At 44.1% G+C, this 17824-nt stretch overlaps 1 protein-coding gene and 1 pseudogene across 3 annotated transcripts in view; one reads left to right on the top strand and one right to left on the bottom strand.

The window, feature by feature from the left end:
- Positions 3351-4077, bottom strand: Gm7492 (predicted gene 7492; annotated as a pseudogene).
- The window catches only part of Trim24 (tripartite motif-containing 24), a 97635-nt gene continuing 88134 nt past the window's right edge, over positions 8324-17824 (top strand). For all 3 annotated transcript variants that reach the window (NM_145076.4, NM_001272064.1, XM_006505895.3), the window contains exon 1: positions 8324-8987. In NM_145076.4, the coding sequence (NP_659542.3) occupies positions 8624-8987 (364 nt within the window). In that variant the 5' untranslated portion in view covers positions 8324-8623. The remainder of the gene's footprint in view (positions 8988-17824) is intronic.

Genomic DNA, 17824 nt, shown 5'->3' on the forward strand with positions numbered 1-17824 from the left:
AGCCTGGTCTTCTCAAGGAGTTCTTGTTTCAAACCAAATAAAACAAAACAAAACCACCAAAAATAGAGAGAAACAAACTAGGTTTACACATTGATTATCTTTTGGGAATCTTACAAATATGACTTTACTTACAGGGAAGATATCCTAATTTCCTGTACTCCTATAATACAGGTTTTATTCTATCAATTATAAATTTTACTTATTAATATTATTTCATGTGTAAGGGTTTTTTGCCTACATGTATGTCTGTGCACATGTGTGCTGTAGGTCCCCAAGAAGGAGCCCCCCACCCAAGTCTCGGGACGCGGGGGTTACCCAGAGAAACACGAGAGACCTTCTTGTTGCAAAAGCACGAGGCAGCTTTAATGGCGGAGCTCCGGGTCGATAAGTATCTCACGCAGGAGACAGAGGAATCGACCCTGAGACTCAAAAACTCGGGGTTTTTATAGGGTAGGGTTTAGGAGCTAGGAAGAATTGGTGCGGTTACATACGATTGGCCCATTCAAACATCGTGATTATGAGTCAGCAGAGTAGTACATGCAGGCTGGGGTGTATAAAGATTCTAAAGCCAGGGGCTTATCTGAGTTGACAATGCATCTGGTTGTTTCAGCTTTTAACTATGCTCTCTATAGAAAGTGGGGTGAGCAGGAGGCACTGGGCTTCCAGATGGTCAATGAGTCAGCCAAGATAGTTAGAACCAGTTCCTGCATTCCTTCCCTTATCTTTACGTCCGGGTGACCTAGCTTCAAGACTTGTTTTCTTTGCAGTCTTAGTCCCAGGCCTTTTTAGTTTAAACCTTTTATTTTGTTTAATTTCCTTTCAGTACCTGGTCAAAATAATTTTATAAATTTTAATTAATAAAATAATTTTATTTCTGTTTACTTAAAACTTAAGTTTGTCCGTGCTTTGATCTTGTCCTGGAATTTGACATGGTCCACAAGTAAGTGTTATAGCTCTGAAGGGAAAGGTATCCTGGCAAGTGGAAACCAAGGAATACCACGAAGTCACACTGCACATCAACCCTTGTCTTAGTCAGGGTTTCTATTCTTGGACCAAACATCATCACCAAGAAACAAGATGGGGAGGAAAGGGATTATTCAGCTTACACCTCCATACTGCTGTTCATCACCAAGGAAGTCAGGACTGGAACTCAAGCAGGTCAGGAAGCAGGAGCTGATGCAGAGGCCATGCAGGGATGTTCCTTACTGGCTTGCCTCAGCCTGCTCTCTTATAGAACCCAAGACTACCAGCCCAGAGATGGTCCCACCCACAAGGGGCCTTTCCCCCTTGATCACTAATTGAGAAAATGCCTTACAGCTGGATCTCATGGAGGCATTTCCTCAATGGAAGCTCCTTTTTCTGTGATAACTCCAGCTGTGTCAAGTTGACACAAAACTAGCCAGTACAACCCTCACACAAGAGATTTATTAGAAAGGAAAAACCCAGGAGGGTACCTGCGTCTGCTCTGGTGAGAAGCAGCAGAGAACTGAACAGAAGACAGGGTTTTATAGGGTTTCTTGTGGGGTGGAGTTTTCAAGACGACCCTGGGATTTGAGGAATTATGTGGCCTGATCATGGGGCAAGCTCAGAGACTAGACAGATTCTTTAGCTTGATATTTAAGCTCAGTGGTCGGTGGGGTTTTTGCTTGGGTTGTTGTTTTTCTTGACCTTGTCTCCATGTTGGGGTGAAGTCAGGTCAGGGTGTGCTTTTCCCTTGGCTCTGGTCTTTAGCTTGGGCTCCAGCCATGGTCAGGATGTGCTTGCCCTGACCTTTTATGATGCACCTCACTCTATGGAATTTGAATCACACTCCTACCATTCCTTGAGGTTTACCCCTTACCAAACCACAAGATGTTCTGCCAGATAATCTTATCTGTTTCTGTATTTTGCTTCCTAAGTTCCTTATTGGAAATCTTTTGGTTTGGGGCTATAAAAATCTTACATCCTCTGTGTTCAGGGCTGATCTCCTGAGTCCTGCATTAGGGGGAGACAGCCAACAGGCTGGCTTTGTTATTCACAGAAGTAAAGGTTGCTTAATTCAATGTGGGGGGAGGGGACTTGGGGATCCTCATTCTCATTGGGATCAATGGGATTAACATTGGATCCCTAGAAACTAGAGTTACAGACAGTTGTAAGCTGCTAGGTGAGTGCTCAACATGGAACCCAGGTCCTCCAGAGGAGCAGACAAGTCTCTTAAACATTATCTCTCCAGTCCTGCCTTTATCAATGGTAACTGTCAGGTTACATCTGTGGAAATACCAAGCAACTCCCTTAGTGACTCTTGAAGAGAATAACTTCAAAAATTACCAAAAATTACATGACTATAATAAAGACGATGAAGAGAGTCTTTTTGAGAAACCAATCGACATGTTCTAAACACTTCCCAGTAGTTCTCGTCTTTTCAAGCCCTGTGCTTAAGTTTTAAGTTAATATTGGCCTTAAATAAACTTTAATCCCAGCACTCGGGAGGCAGAGGCAGGCAAACCTCTGAATTCGAGGCCAGCCTGGTCTACAGAGTGAGTTCCAGGACAGCCAGGGCTACACAGAGAAACCCTGTCTTGAAAAGCCAACCCTCCAAACAAACAAAAACCAAAAGCCAAAACCAAACCAAACCAAAACCTCTCTGGGAGTTCAAGATTTTCCACCCACTACCATCTTTTGAGGGGTAGGATGAGAAACCCTCACCAATATGTAATACTCTAGCTCTCTTCAGAGGCATTAGTAAGATTCAGTTTAGAAAATATGAAATTGCAAATTATCCAATTAAGCAGAGTTTTGGGTGCGTATGGGAACATGGTGGTATCAGCAAGGATGATCAGAGAGATGAAGCCGGAAAAAGCTTTCGAGGGGAAAACCAGAAAATTCTAGAACAAGAGACAGTGAACGTTATAACTAAGGAAGGATCAACCACAAGCAGTATGGATCTTTATGAAATGCATTTGGAACAATACTTACAAGGAGGACATTGTGTGAACTTTTCCCCAGGAGACGGAATAACATCTATTCACTACAGACAGCACAACAAGAACAGAAGCAAACAGACAAAAAAAAAAATTTTTTTTTTTGGTTTTAAATTTTTATTTGAGAATTACATATTTCAATATTTTCCAAAGTACTGTTTCCTAGATCACTAAAAAAAGAAAGCAGATTCAGTAAGAAATTTAAGTCATTAAATATGTTGATATATATATATATATATATATATATATATATATATATATATATATGTATATGTATATATATATAAATGTTTAGCTCTGGAATTCGTACCATCTCCTTTTCCTCATTAAATACTCAACCAGCACTGTGGGGCTATGTACAAAGTTCCATATTCCATAAACATTAAGAGTTAATTTGTCCACTGGGGTGTCAGACTTGAAGTCTAAAGGGAAGAGATCTGGAACCTGAGGGGTAGATCAGTCTGTAGGACTGTCGGATTTTAACATCAGCAACACCAGCAATAGCCCCACTTTCTTTCTGTGTTCGCTTCTCAGCTGAGGCCTGTGAAGCTATGTAAATACTGCTGCTGCCACAGAGATCAGGTTCCTACCAAAGGAACCAAGTTCAGCTCCACAGCCTTACGGGCTATGGGTGTAGCTGCCATCTTGCTTGGGGAGGCAAAGGTTGGAGCAGAACCTGGACATGAAGTCCCCAATTGTAATCAGATCCACGTTGACTTCCAAAGTTTTCAAAAATCAGTTTAAAACAGTGGCCAATTTCTTTCTTTGAGATTCAAGATACAGCACATATTTCTTTAAATGTCCTGGGAACGCCTTCTTGTCTACAGGCGATATACAGACAGGCAGAAGCTATCGCGTCATCCGCTCTTTCCTTCAGGCTCTTCTGCTCATACACTTGCTTGAATAAATTATTTGTTCGATCAATTATATTGCGAGGGAGGTTGATTCTGTCCGCCATGGTCAGGATTTCCTTGAATGCGTTCATCATTGCTCTATCAGAACTACTCATTGCTCTTCAGTTCTGATACTTAGAATTGCCAAACTCATCAAAACTTGCAGCTCCTGTACTCTTGTCAACCATAGTGGACAAATCTCCATCACTTAGAAGAGGATTCTGCACTTGTATATGAACATAGAAAAACGTTGGAGATTGTAGCCTCCGTCCCTAAATTCTGAGCTATGGCCCTGACCAATCAGTCTTAGGGTGTGGGCTTAATAAGCTATCCCTGTCCAACTGAGATGGGTGTTCATGTGGTTTGTGGGGATGATTCCTGGATCCCAACATAAGGAAATAACATAATTTAGAGAAAAGAAACTAAAATGGTAAATCTATACTTAAAAGACAGAAGCCATTCATACTTGAAGTGAAAAATATAGCTACTTTATGTAACATTAAGAGGGGTTTTTTTAGTTAGACTTTTTGTTTCTTTGATAAGTACCTGGGAAAACAAAAGGCAGGAAAGATTTATTTGTGCTCATGAGTTCAGAGGTTTCAGTGCGTGACCAGATAGCTCCATTATTCCAAGGTTCATTATAAGGCAGAACACTGCTATGAGGTCTAGTGAACAAAACTGCACCCTCTGCGAGAAACAGGAAACAGAGAAAGACAGAGGAAGGAGCTGGTGACAGGATTTATCTTTTCAGGGCATGCTCTCAATGACCTACTTCCTTCAACTAGGTCCTACATCCTAAAATTTCTACCACCTCCCAAAATAGTATCACCAGCTGGGGACCAAGACTTCAATACATGAGGCTGTGAAGGAGATGTTATTTTCAAGCCAGAATAGAAGGCTAAAAATACGGAAGTTAATTTTCCTTGAAAATGATTATTGGAGGAGTCTGGCCTTGGACTTCTGACCCTCCTGTCGCCCAACTCTGAAGTCTTAGGATCATGGGTGTGTATATGCCAGCATCCTGGGATGGGCAAGCACTGTACCAAAAAGCAAATTGTACATCCTCTATCAAGAGCAAATTGTATTAAAAGACTGGAGAGACCACTCAGCAGTCAAAAGCAATTTTGAACTTATAGGTTCAAAACCATCCCTAAATCCAGTTCTAGGGTATCTGACAACCTCAGGCGCCAGAAACACAGATAGTGCATATAACATACACTCTATGTAATTTGAATGAATAGCCCCCAAATGCTCATATATTGAATGCTTGTTTTCCCAGTTGGTAGACTGTTTAGGAAGAATTAGAAGGTATGCCATCAGGGATGGGCTTTGAGGTTTCAAAACTCACAATGGACCCAGTCTCTCTCTTTGTGTCTAATATTTGTAGATTAAGTTATAAGTTTATTCCAAAAGCATAGCAGGCAAGGTGCTGGGTCAAACATGTAGATACTACATGGTTGTCATGCTATATTGTTGGGGAATGTTAATAAATGTTCTTTTAGATTATACTTTTCTTTTTTAATTGTGTATGTGTGTATGTGCATGTATGCATGCATGAGCATGGGAAGGCCAGAAGAGGGAGGTGGATCCCTTGGCTCTGGAGTTATAGGCGGCTATGAGCCTTTATATGTGTGCTAGAAACTGAACTTGGGTCCTCTGAAAGAGCTGCAAACACTCAGCTGCTGAACCATCTCTCCAAACCCCAAGATGCCTCTGTGTGTGTGTGTTATGTGTTTGTGTGTGTGTGTGTGTGTGTGTGTGCATACAATAATTTTGGTCCAAGATAGAATCCTCAAATACACAAAATATGTTACAAATGCAGGTGTAGTAAGAATTCTGAAATTTTGGTTTCTTTTTAAAAAACACAGAAATGTACAAGCATGTGCCTTTGTTCGAATCCCAGCTGTAGGATGTGGTGCTGCAGTTGACCATGACTTGGTTTTGGCAACTGCAGATAATTTCTGTGATTGTGTGATGTTTGGAATTCTGAGAACTTTTCAGAGGATACATAAACTTTAGGGCCCCTGCAAGGTGGAGTTGATGGTTGTTGGTCATTTAGTGAAGTTGGCTGCTGTTTGTTAGTAGCCATGGTCAAAGAAGAAACAAAAGGAAAGGAATTAGTTTCAGGGATTTTCCTAATTCCTCTCTCCCCTCTATCCTTGTTTCTCTCCTACCTAGTGTTAAGGGGGTGAAAATTGGGAAGAGGGAAAGGTTAGGAGAAAGAACCCACAAAGTAGCAAAGACTAGCTATAGGCTGGGAGGGTGGTCTGTACAAAATTATCAGCCATTGAAGATCACTAAGTAGCAGAAACTGATACTGGAAACCTATTAGCCTTACCTTTGTTTCATAAAGTTGTTATGAATACCTTGTTAAATTCTGCTACTGTAACAACCCCACTTACTTTCCTCCATTTGGAAACCTACCTCTGACCTATAAAAACCTTGTCTTTCTCATGTTCAAGGCTGATGATCTCTTGAACCCCACCTTAGGGGGAGGCAGACTATGTACATAGGTTTTTAACTTTTTGCTTTAATTGCTTGCTTGGTTGCTTTAATAAATGTGGCCACGATGGATTATTCAGGTTCCTGGTCTTTCTCCTCAAGTCTTTGGGAATTACAGAGCACATGGACTTTATTCATGTGTATTCAAAAGCTTGTCTCCTCTCACAGTATTCTTCAACCTCTATGAGGTTTTACCCAGCTTTTTGTTGTTTAGAGAGTGTTTCTCTGTGTAGCTCTGGCTGTCCTGGCTCTGTAGAGCAGGCTGGCCTGGAATTCAGAGATCTGCCTGCCTCTGCCTCTCAAAGGCTGGAATTAAAGGTATGTGCCACTGAGCTTGGCTTTTTACGCAGCTTTTGGCTGAAAATGTAATTTTTATTATTCTTATTAAAGGTCCATTAAAGGAAAAATGTTGCCTACTAATCATAACCCAATGAAATCTACCTTTGAGGTAGAGTCACGCCATTGTCTCCTTCTGTAAACCTTAATCCAGCTGAGTCTGCCCATCACCTGGATAAGGGACCATCCCTTAGAAAGGCAGGTTCACCTTCAGCCACGCTAAAGACACAGAGGAATAATCTCTTTAATAAACAGTGTTCTTCCCCCAAATTCCTGGCCCATAGTGCAGTAGTTCCAGATTCCCCACGAGATTCTCCAGGATTTCTGTCTATTCTGTCTCAGAAACTCCCAACCTTCTCTTTGTCTTCTCTTTTCTTTTGGGTGTTAGCCTAATACACAGTCTCTGATAGTTTCGGCTTCCTTACTCTTTCTCTAAAGCTCCCCTCCATGTGGCTGCTGTAACCATGTGGCTGTTTAACACAAATGGCATGGCATCTCTTCCACTTCTCCATCTTCCTCTGGGCAGCTGCTGAGATTTACAGCTTGCCTGCATTGGTTTTTTTCTTTCTTTTCTTTTAAACTCTAATAAAATTTCCTCCAGCTTCTTTTGAGGCTCTTCTTAAATTCTTTTATTAATGAGACTAAGAACCTCAAGAGGGGACTCTGATTTCCCTAGTAACAGGTGGCACTTCCCATGGGACTCCCCAGAATTTCCGGTAACAAGCACGGGAGAAGGAAGACATGAAATATAATACTGAAACTCTAAAACCAGAATTGAGGTCCCCCCCCCCCCTTTTGAGACAGGCTTTTACACTGACTAAAACCTAGAATAACTTTGAATTTGTAGTGATTTTCCTGCCTTTGCCTCTGGAGTATTAGTATAGGTGTGTGCTACCACGTCTGCCTTTTTTTTTTTTTTAAGAGTTTAATATTCAGGTACTATGGACACTTGCAGATCATTTATTTAGTCCTCAAAAAAATTAACTGCTTTTATTCATTTAAGAAGCAAAATTAATTTCACCCTTTTCCATTGAGGTCTTTTAAAGTTCCGACAAATTTGTAATTTCTCCCCCTTTACATCATTCTCATTAATTCATCACAGAGATAAATTCAGGCCACAAAAAGAGTAAAGCTGCCTGCACACTCCCCCTTTCACACAATGTGGGCTCATACAACCCGGTTTTGGGTCTCTTCTCGTTTGCACGTAACTTACTTCTTCATCCTCCCGTGGCCCTCCCACGATCTTACTCCTTTACCCATTTAAGTCTCCAGTAGTAAAAGCAGTTTTCCAAGCAGTTTCTTAATTAATCAGGCTGGGTAGACTGGGCAGAGCCCCCGCCCCTTGGGCGGGGCCATAGCGGCGGGCGGAACCCGATGCCTGCTCTGGCTCCTTAACAAATGATTCCTTTACAATCTACAGAAGAGAGACACACACACAGCGAGCCAATCAGCGGCCGCGGTCCTCGCGTCCGGCGGGGCTAGCCCCGCCCACTCCCAACCTCCCGCGGGGGCCGTCCGAGCCTCGCGGGCTTCTGCAGACCCCGCCCCCTGGGCAGGCGCGGCGGTCATTGGATGGCGCTCGGCTCGCAGTCGCCGCGGTTGCTGGGAGAGGGAGGTGGGGGCGGGGCCCGCGGTGGTCCAAGGGGCCCGAGAGAAAGGCTGCTAGGCACGGGCGGGCGCGCTGGGCGGAATCGAGCGTCTCGGTGGCGGTTTGCCTATCGGCCCGCGCGGCGGCGTCGCGGTGCGGGAACCGGTCCCCGTTGACAGCTCCGCGTCTTCCGGCCGCGCCACTCGGGAGGTGGCTTCCTCCCTGTGCTCCCTCCGCGAGTCCGTTCGGCCTCGGAGAAGCGGGAGGCGGCGGCGGCTGCGGAGGTCGTCGGGGGCGGCGGGCGGTGAGCGCGCTCCCGCTTCCCCGGCGGCGGCCGCAGGACAATGGAGGTGGCTGTGGAGAAGGCGGCGGCGGCAGCGGCTCCGGCCGGAGGCCCCGCAGCGGCGGCGCCGAGCGGGGAGAATGAGGCCGAGAGCCGGCAGGGCCCGGACTCGGAGAGCGGCGGCGAGGCGTCCCGGCTCAACCTGTTGGACACTTGCGCCGTGTGCCACCAGAACATCCAGAGCCGGGTGCCCAAGCTGCTGCCCTGCCTGCACTCGTTCTGCCAGCGCTGTTTGCCCGCGCCGCAGCGCTATCTCATGCTGACGGCGCCCGCGCTGGGCTCGGCAGAGACCCCTCCACCCGCTCCCGCCCCCGCCCCCGCCCCGGGCTCCCCGGCCGGTGGTCCTTCGCCATTCGCCACCCAAGGTGAGAGGGGCCCGCGAGGTGGCGGGCGCGACCCGCTGTCACGCGGCTGGGGAGGGGGTGAAATGGGCCCGCGCCGGCTGAGCGACTCGGCGGTCCCTCACTTTTGCAGAGCTCTGACGGTTGTGGCGAGTTAGCTGCTCTCTGCTCCTCCGCAAAGCTTTGTCCGGGTGCATATGATCTGGATCAGCTCGTGTACACCCGGGTTATGCGAGCCGGAGGGGGGAGGAAGGGATGGAGATGAAGTGATGGGGATTTTCTTTGATGATTGATTGCAGATTGGCTGCCGTCTGTTTCGAATCTTGTGCGTTCCGGGCTTTTTACCTTAATGAGTTCCCTCTCTGTCCCCTCCGTAGGGGACAAAGGAACCGGGATAAGTTGTTTTGTTGTCTGCTGCTTTCGGAGATTTTATTTCGAGCGATTCGATAAACGATAGAAAGTAAATAGACTTCCAAAGTGTTTTGTATGCCGTAGTTGGAAGTTACTTTCTCTTTTGTGGTGTTATTGGGTAATTAGTTTTTGACAGGTAGTTTCCTTTGCTTATGTTACCAGGTTTAAATCGTTGAAAGTGATTTGAAGTGCAGTAATTATTTCTGGGAGAACACTTGAAGTTTTTAACTTTTAATATTGCAAATATTTGGGCAAATTGACGTCTTTAAAATGCGAAGTAACTGAGGAAGGGAAATCTTTTTTCTCTTGCTTCTTGGGTTTTGTGTGTGTGTGTGTGTGTGTGTGTATGTTTTGTTTGGCTTATGTAGCAGCCCAGAATTGTCCACAGCTAGCAATCTTCCTGCCTCAGCTTCTTCAGAGTAAAGATAACAGGCATGAGCCATTGCACCTGCTAGCCAGACACTTTTAACATCTCTTTTAAAGGGAATAACTGTTTTAAGTTAATTTGTTAAGTAATTATATTTATTAGGTCAGGATGCAATTGCTGGCTTGGATTGTTGAATTAGATGCATTTAGTTTTTTCTTACAACAGTCTTTAAATACAGGAAACTATTTTCCATGGGTCTCTATTGTTGCAGGAAGCCCACCAGAGGTACACCACTCAGTCTATAGCTAAATGAAAGTATTCCAGCCAGCTGGATTACAATCGGGTATCTAGAATGCAAATGTAATCCAGTGGTTTTCAACCTGTGGGTCCAGACCCCTTGAGAGGGTGGAATGAACCTTTCACAGGGGTCGCATATCAGATATCTTGCATACTAGATATTTACATTTTGATTCATAACGGTAGCAAAATTACCATTATGATGTACCGAAGAAGATAATTTTATGGTTGGGGGCCACCACAACATAAGGAAGTGTGTATTGAAAGGTGGCAGCACTATGATTAAGAGCTTTATATCTTTAGAGCAAGGGGCTTTTTTTTTGTTTGTTTGGTTTTTTGTTGTTTTTGTTGTTTTGAGATAAGGGTTTCTCTGTGTAACAGCTCTGGCTGTCCTGAAGCTTGCTTTGTAGACCAGGCTCAATCAGAAGTTGCAGAAATCTGCCTGCCTCTGCCTCCCTAGTACTAGGATCAAAATTGTGCACTACCACTGCCCTGCAAGGGGCTTTCAGAGGCAAAAACCATATCCTGTTATCTTGCCTTGTAGTTGCGAGCAGGAGGTTTTGTGCAAGCAAGCAGTTTAACAGAAGCTAAGATAAGCAGTTAACTGGAGGGGAAGATTTGTACAAGTGGCCAGTTTAACAGAAGCCAAGCTAGAGTATCTTGACTTTGGGTTCTTAGATTTTGGTAATTTTCCACAATATTCTCCATCAAGGAAGCCAAACTTTGGTCAAACCTAAAATAGTCTCAGCAAAATATAAGATAGGGGAACCTCAGTACTGTCTTGCCTTTTCATATTAACTAATTGGTTCTATGGGCAAGAGTCAAATAGTTGACTTGTACTGTTCTGGGGCATGGTTGGTTCTAAAGATCAGAAGCTTAACTAAGTTTATTCTCTGTTTGATATATTGGACATGCAGATGAAAATGCAGGGTTCAACCGTTAGCTGCATCAGAGGTGGGAGAGGGCAGGACTCCTTTTCCAATCTGGCCAATGCTGTGGCAAGTTCCTGCTAAGCCTGTGAGGACTTGCGAAGGGAAGGGAATGATTGGATATTTTTGCTTGGTGAATAGCTTGGAGTTTGGAAGATGGGAAGTGGTCCCCCAAATATAATTTCAAAAAGGAACAGTCCCCTCCTGGTAAGGAGTGCATTGGGTCCTGAGCAGGAGAGGAAGTTGGCCTAATTCTTGCCAGTTTTCAGTACCAATTTGATCAGAGTCTCCTAAAGAGTTTTATTCATCCTTTTTGCCTGACCTGGGCTCTGGTCTATACATTCAATGCCATTTCCAATTAATACCTTTGTCAGAATTTGAGACACTAGCTTTTGTAGAAGAATTTCAATCCAGCAACATGGGTACTCTGGCAAGAGATCAATCATATCCAAGGATAAGATCCAGCTGGAATATAGACAACTAAACACCTTTGATCCCTCTGGCTGGAATACAGGCAGGCCCTTAGTACATACCTATGATCCTTCTGGCTGGAATACAGACACATCTTTAGTGCACCACTTTTAATCCAAACAGTGACCTCTAATTAAGAGGCAGACAAAGTGATAAATCAGAGAAAGATTGACAGAACAAGTCAGAGATAGGATACACCCAACTCTCACAAGAAACAGGAAAGAAAGGCTACTTAAAGAGCAGCGAGGAAGAGAGGGGACTAAATTTAGTTCAGTTCAATGTACTTTAGTTATGAAGTGAGAGGTAGTTTTTTCCAAGCAGAGGAATTCAGTCAGAAGCTAAGAGAAGCCAATTTGAATCAGTCAGCTTGGAAGTGAATATAAGCTAGAACAGCTGAGTTAAACCAGCAGCCATCCAGAGTTCAGAAAAAGCTAGAAAGGATGAATTTATTCATCAGCAAGTCTCAGAGGCTAAAATAATATAGACCTAGGATAGCAGACAGAGGCTGGAAGCTGAAGGCTTCAGTGTTCAGACTTGCAGAAGATAAGGTTGAATGGAGGCTAGAAGCTTCCAGGCTTAGGCCTAGGGATTTAGAAATGCTCCTTGTATTCCTAAACCTTGGGCATGGCTCTCATCCCATCCATTTGTCTGAGAAAATAAAAATGGCTTTTACATTTTCATGGTATGAAGGCAGCCGAACCCCAAAGCTAGAGACAGTCCAAACCTAAGACTTCCCGAAGAAGTTTCTTAACTATTGGTGCACTCTCTGTTTGGGTGGTGTAGTTCTCCCCCCCATCCTAAGATGTCTACAAACACCAGCAAATATTTATAGACTTTATTTCAGTAAAGTCCAACTCCTAGTTTTTCCCAGGCCCATTTCCTCAATCCTGGATCCCTTGTGGGATCTTTTATTCTTGGTTGGAGTTTGTCTCAGTACCGGTGTTACATCTGAAGGTGGTATCTTTAATTAGACTTTCAAATTCGGAACATAATACTTGGGTCTGAAGAGTTCGTTTTCTTGGCTCCTAGATGTGTGACTTGATGGAGATCTATAACTATTGGCCTTCTACAACTCAGGGGGAAGGATGGATCCACTATCCAGCAGCATCTCTATTTATCCTGTGTGGCTAGTTCTTGTTTCACCCAGTCATCCTCGCCTGGAATGTGTTCTAAGTGGTTCCATGAGCTGGGCTGTGGCAGGGCTACCAAAACTTGAAGAGGACCCATTGATTCTAGGGCTACTTCCCAAGTGGCCCTAGTTAACTCTGGCTTCTGGGGAGTCTCCTTTTTTTGGATACTTTCCAAGGGATATTAGCCATCCGTTTGGGTAATCAGATAAGGTTCTAGTATGGCTAAGATTGCTTCTGTGTTTGATTACTTTTCCTGCTAAGGTTAGCAATTCTTTTTCTCTGTATGAGCCCATAGGCCTGGGCCACGGTGAAAGCATATTGCTGATCAGTGTAGTTGATGATAGTGTTGTCTTTCTCCCAGTATAGTGCTTAGGTCAAAGCTAAAATCTCAGCTCCTCGAGGTGAGGTTCTCCTGCTTAAAGACTGTAAAAGTAATTTATCATTCTACATAACTGTCGACTTAGACTTACTGCTGATAAGCTCACTCTTTCTATTTTTCTTTATTTTTTTAATTTTAAAATTTTTTATTAGTTATTTTCTTCATTTACATTTCAAATGCTATCCTGAAAGTCCTCTATACCCTCTCCCCGCCCTGCCCCTCCACCCACCCACTCCCACTTCTTGGCCCTGGTGTTCCCCTGTACTGGGGCATATAAAGTTTACAATACCAAAGGGCCTCTCTTCCCAATGACGGCCGACTAGGCCATCTTCTGCTATAGGGTTGCAGATCCCTTTAACTCCTTGGGTACTTTCTCTAGCTCCTCCATTGGGGGTCCTGTGTTCCATCCAATAGGTAACTGTGAGCAACCACTTCTGTATTTGCCAGGCACTGCATAGCCTCACAAGAGACCGCTATATCAGGGTCCTTTCAGCAAAATCTTGCTGGCATATGCTATAGTGTCTGCGTTTGGTGACTGATTATGGGATGGATCTCCGGGTGGGGCAGTCTCTGGATGGTCCATCCTTTCATCTCAGCACCAAACTTTGTCTCTATAACTCCTTCCATGGGTATTTTGTTCGCTATTCTAAGGAGGCATGAAGTATCCACATGTTAGTCTTCCTTCTTCTTGATTTTCTTTTCTACTCTTTCTGAACTCTGACTGGCTGGTTCAACTCAGCTGTTCTGGCTTGAATTCTCCAAGCTGACTGATTCAATCTGGCTTTTCTCACCTTTTCACTGAATTGCTCTGCTTGGCCTCAAACTAAGTCTGGTACTTTGTTTTAATCTTCTGCTTCCTTATTCTCTGGTTTCAACGGTCTCTGCTGACCTGCATTGAAAATTGCATGACTTCAACTCCACTCCACTGATGCTCTGAACTCCCAACTCAACTGTACTCAGTGAACGGATTGAACAGAACTGACAGAACTCAAGAGATCTGCATGCCTCTTCTGTCTTCTGAGTGTTGGGATTAAAGGCATGTACCATTGAAGGACTCCCGAAGAGAGACCCTCACTCAAGTCTCGGGAATAGCGCGCACCCAGCGAGACACTGAGACCGAACTTGCTGTAATCACACGAGGAAGTTTATTAACAGTGAGAAGACGGGACATGAGCTCAAACCAGCATGCTGGGGCAGAGACTCATACACCACGCAGGGGTCGAGGAGTTCGACCCTGACCCTATTTTTCAGCAGGCTTATAAAGGCAAAAACCACAAACCAGGGGGAGGATTGGGGAGGAAATAGAGGAAGTCTAGGGGCGGATATTTGTTTCAAGGCACCTGGGACATTGAAACATTCTGTGGTTATTTTTCTCAAAAGTTCCGGGTGTTTAGGCCACCTGGCAGTAAGCCGGGGTCCAGGGTGAAAAGTTCATGTTCTCAGGAGCAGTCAGTAATTTTCCATTCTTCACCATTATGCCTGAACCTGAGTTTTTCTTTCCCTGAAACTTGCTCTATACCAGGCTGGCCTTGAACTCAGAGATATGTTTCCTTCTATCTCTTGGGATTAAAGGTGTGTCTGTATTCCAGCCAGAGCAGCCTTGTTGCTGGATTAAAATTCCTGTACAAAAGATTGTGCATAGATAATCTTATATTGGGCCACTGCTGCTACTCCTGCATATCTGATTCCATCTTGAACAAAACTGCTTCCATACTTCATTTGGTATCACCAGTGGGGTGTTAGATCATTCCTTTTTTTTTTTTTTTTTTTCCCTTCGAGACACGGTTTCTCTGTGTAGCCCTGGCTGTCCTGGAACTCACTCTGTAGACCATGCTGGTCTCAAACTCAGAAATTCGCCTGCCTCTGCCACCCAAGTGCTGGGATTAAAGGCTGGACTAGGTCATTAACTGCAGGACAGTCATGCAGCCGTTCCATGAGATTATCGTCCTACAGCAGGCTTGGCAGGGTTGAGGGCTGGCATCTTATGGAACCAAATGCAGGGTTGCTCTAGTTAGTAGCAGGGCTTAGTGTTGAGTCCCCTCATCTCACGCCAGGCATTAGACATCCATTTCTCAGGTATCTCCCTCAAGAGGGCCTCAAAAGAGCTGTCAGGAATAGTTCTTGCCCTAATGTTAATTTGTCAACTTCTTTACCAGCAAGGTGGAGGCAGCTATGACCTTCATATATGCTGTCCATCTGACTGTGATGGAGTCAAGTCTCTTGAACAGATAGGCCACCAGTCTTTTCCAGAGTCTCAGGGTTTGTGTGAGGATCCCTGGGGAATGCCTCTGGCTTCATCCACATACAAGTGAAATGGCTTAGTCATATGTGGAAGGGCTAGGGCATATACCAGAGCTCTTTTCAAAGCTTTGAAGAAGGCCCCCTCTTAGTCTCAGTCCATTCCAAAGAGCAAATCCCATGTCCATAGCCAACAATATCTAACTGCCCCCAGGAATTTCCATACCTGTTTGTTTGTTTCCAGTGATTTGCAGGATGGCTGAAATACAGTCATAGGAAAGCATGTATTTTCCTCCCTCTAGGTTGTAGCCTAGTTATGTGACCTGAGGGAAGTACAGTTGGACCTTCTTGGCTGAGACTTTGTACCCTGGGGCCTGGAGGGATTCTAAAAGGCCTTCTTTTGGCTCTTCCTCTTCTTCAGTGGAGGAGGTTATCTACATACTGGAGCAGGTTGCTCTGTAAACTTTCTAGATAATTTCCAAAAATTGAGACTTACTCATTCTTTCAAATCCTTCTAATTTTTGCAGCTTTCTCCTTATGTCTGGAGGAGACTGTGTGATAAAGGTAATATTAGTGGCTCACTGTTTTTCAGGGGCATCTGGGTTTATGGGGTAAACACCTGATATGCCTCACACACCTTTTCCAGACTCAGCAGGCAATTCATTATCAGGTCCTTGAATATTCGGACTTGGCTTGGATAAGTTGGCAGGTTTTCTGGCTGCCACTTTTAATCCTTCCAGTGATGTTTGGCAAGAAGTGACCATTACATTCTTTATTGATATTAGAATCTCAACTGGGTTGGATGGATGGGAAAGTTCACTCTATTTGGGCCTTTGTGTTGGGAAGTGACCTGCCACCCAGCCCCAGAGCAAGTTTCTATCCAGCCAGATTTAGGTGTCCTTGGCTATAAACAGGGTGGCCAGGAGCTCCTGGCAATCAGCTGATGTGTATAAAAGTCAGCTGATGTATATAAAAAGTCTTCAATAGGCTGATAAGGGCTTGGGGCCTCTCCTAAAAGGGATGGTTTGGGCTGTTCCAATTATAATATAAATCAATAATATTATATTAATTCCCTTTCCTCCTCCTTCCTCTGGTTTGTAGCTTGGTCCTCATGCTTCCCTTAAGGGGATGGTCTCATAGCCCAGATAAAGCTTGTCTGGCCTCCCCATGGCCAGAGGCATGATAGGGAGGGGGAGAAGGGACCAGGTGTAGTAGAGTTAGCTTCCTGGCCTTCCCTCTGGGGAGAACCATTTTCTCTAGCTCCTTTTGTATTTCCCATTGGTCCAGTCAGAACATAAAGAGGTGGAATGTCCTTCTCTTCTGGTGAGCAGGGATCAATTAGCTGGGGTATCGTGACCTCGGGTTCCTAGAATAGAGTTTAGTGATTTTCCTCTGGGCTTTTTACATCAAGGAGATCTTGTCAAACATAAAGTGGCCTGGGCAAGAATATAGATGGAGGAACCTCTGCACTGAGTTGCTTTGTCACAAATACTTGAGTTTATGCTGTTGCTATTTATAATAAACCACCTTTTTTTGTCTCTAATCCTTGAGTTACTTGCCATTGTCATAAGAAACTTACTATCTGTGAAACTTGGGATTCTTTATTAGGTTGCAGGAAAGGTGGAATCTCATAGTAGTTTGTCTCAAAGGGGCTTGCTTGCTGGAAAGGTAATGCAGGTATAACATTAATCTTATTCTATGTAACCTTGGGTGACCTCTGACTCTTGAGTGCTAGGTTCAAAGGCATGCTTTATCAGGCTCAAATCTTAATCTTAATTGCAATAATGTTATGTTGATGCTGAGGAGTAAGCCTTGTAAATATAAAGCACTCACTACCATGAAGCTCCCAGTTTTTAATTCTTAGATGTATTTTTGTATTTATCTTCATTCCCCTCCCCTAGGTTCTCCTTAATGCATATGAATTGTTTTGCCTGCCTGCATGTCTGCATGCATGTATGTATGTATGTATATATAACACATATGTGCCTGGTGCTCATAGATGCCAGAAGAGTGTGTCAGATTCTCTGGAATTGAAGTTATAGATGTGAGCCCAGGTTCTCTGCAAGAGCACCGAGCACTTCTCACCACTGGACCAACTCTCCAGCACTGTTAAGTTGTCTTATACAGGAGTCCTAAACATTTAATTTTACTTTGTGTGTGAGTGTTTTTCCTGCATGTCTGTCTATAATGTGTACTGCATGAGTCCCTGGTATCCTTTGAGGCTAGAAGAGGGAGTTGGATCCTCTGAACCTGGAGTTTGCCAAGAAAAAGAGGACAGAAAGAATTCAAGAGCTAGAAAACAGAAATCCTGCAAAATGTCATCTTCTAGGCAGATATAGCCATTCAATCAGGAACTAGTAACTGTGGCTACTGCTACTGATCTTGTACCAGACTAGCCTTGTCAACCAGGAACGGAGGTGGGCCTCCTGAGCCCCTGTGTATCCTGCTACTATTGGCTACTGACAATTCTAGAATGTACTATATATAGGTATAGAATTATATAAGAACAAAATAAACTAAAACACAAAACCACTGGGCTGCTTGCTGCCAAGCCTGATTTCAATCCTGAGACCACATTATGGGAGGAGAGAAATTCTAAATGGAAGTCATTGGGCATGCCAGAACAAAATGTTAAACAA

This window comes from Mus musculus, chromosome 6 (assembly GCF_000001635.26).
Source record: "Mus musculus strain C57BL/6J chromosome 6, GRCm38.p6 C57BL/6J".
NCBI classification, from domain to species: Eukaryota; Metazoa; Chordata; class Mammalia; order Rodentia; family Muridae; genus Mus; species Mus musculus.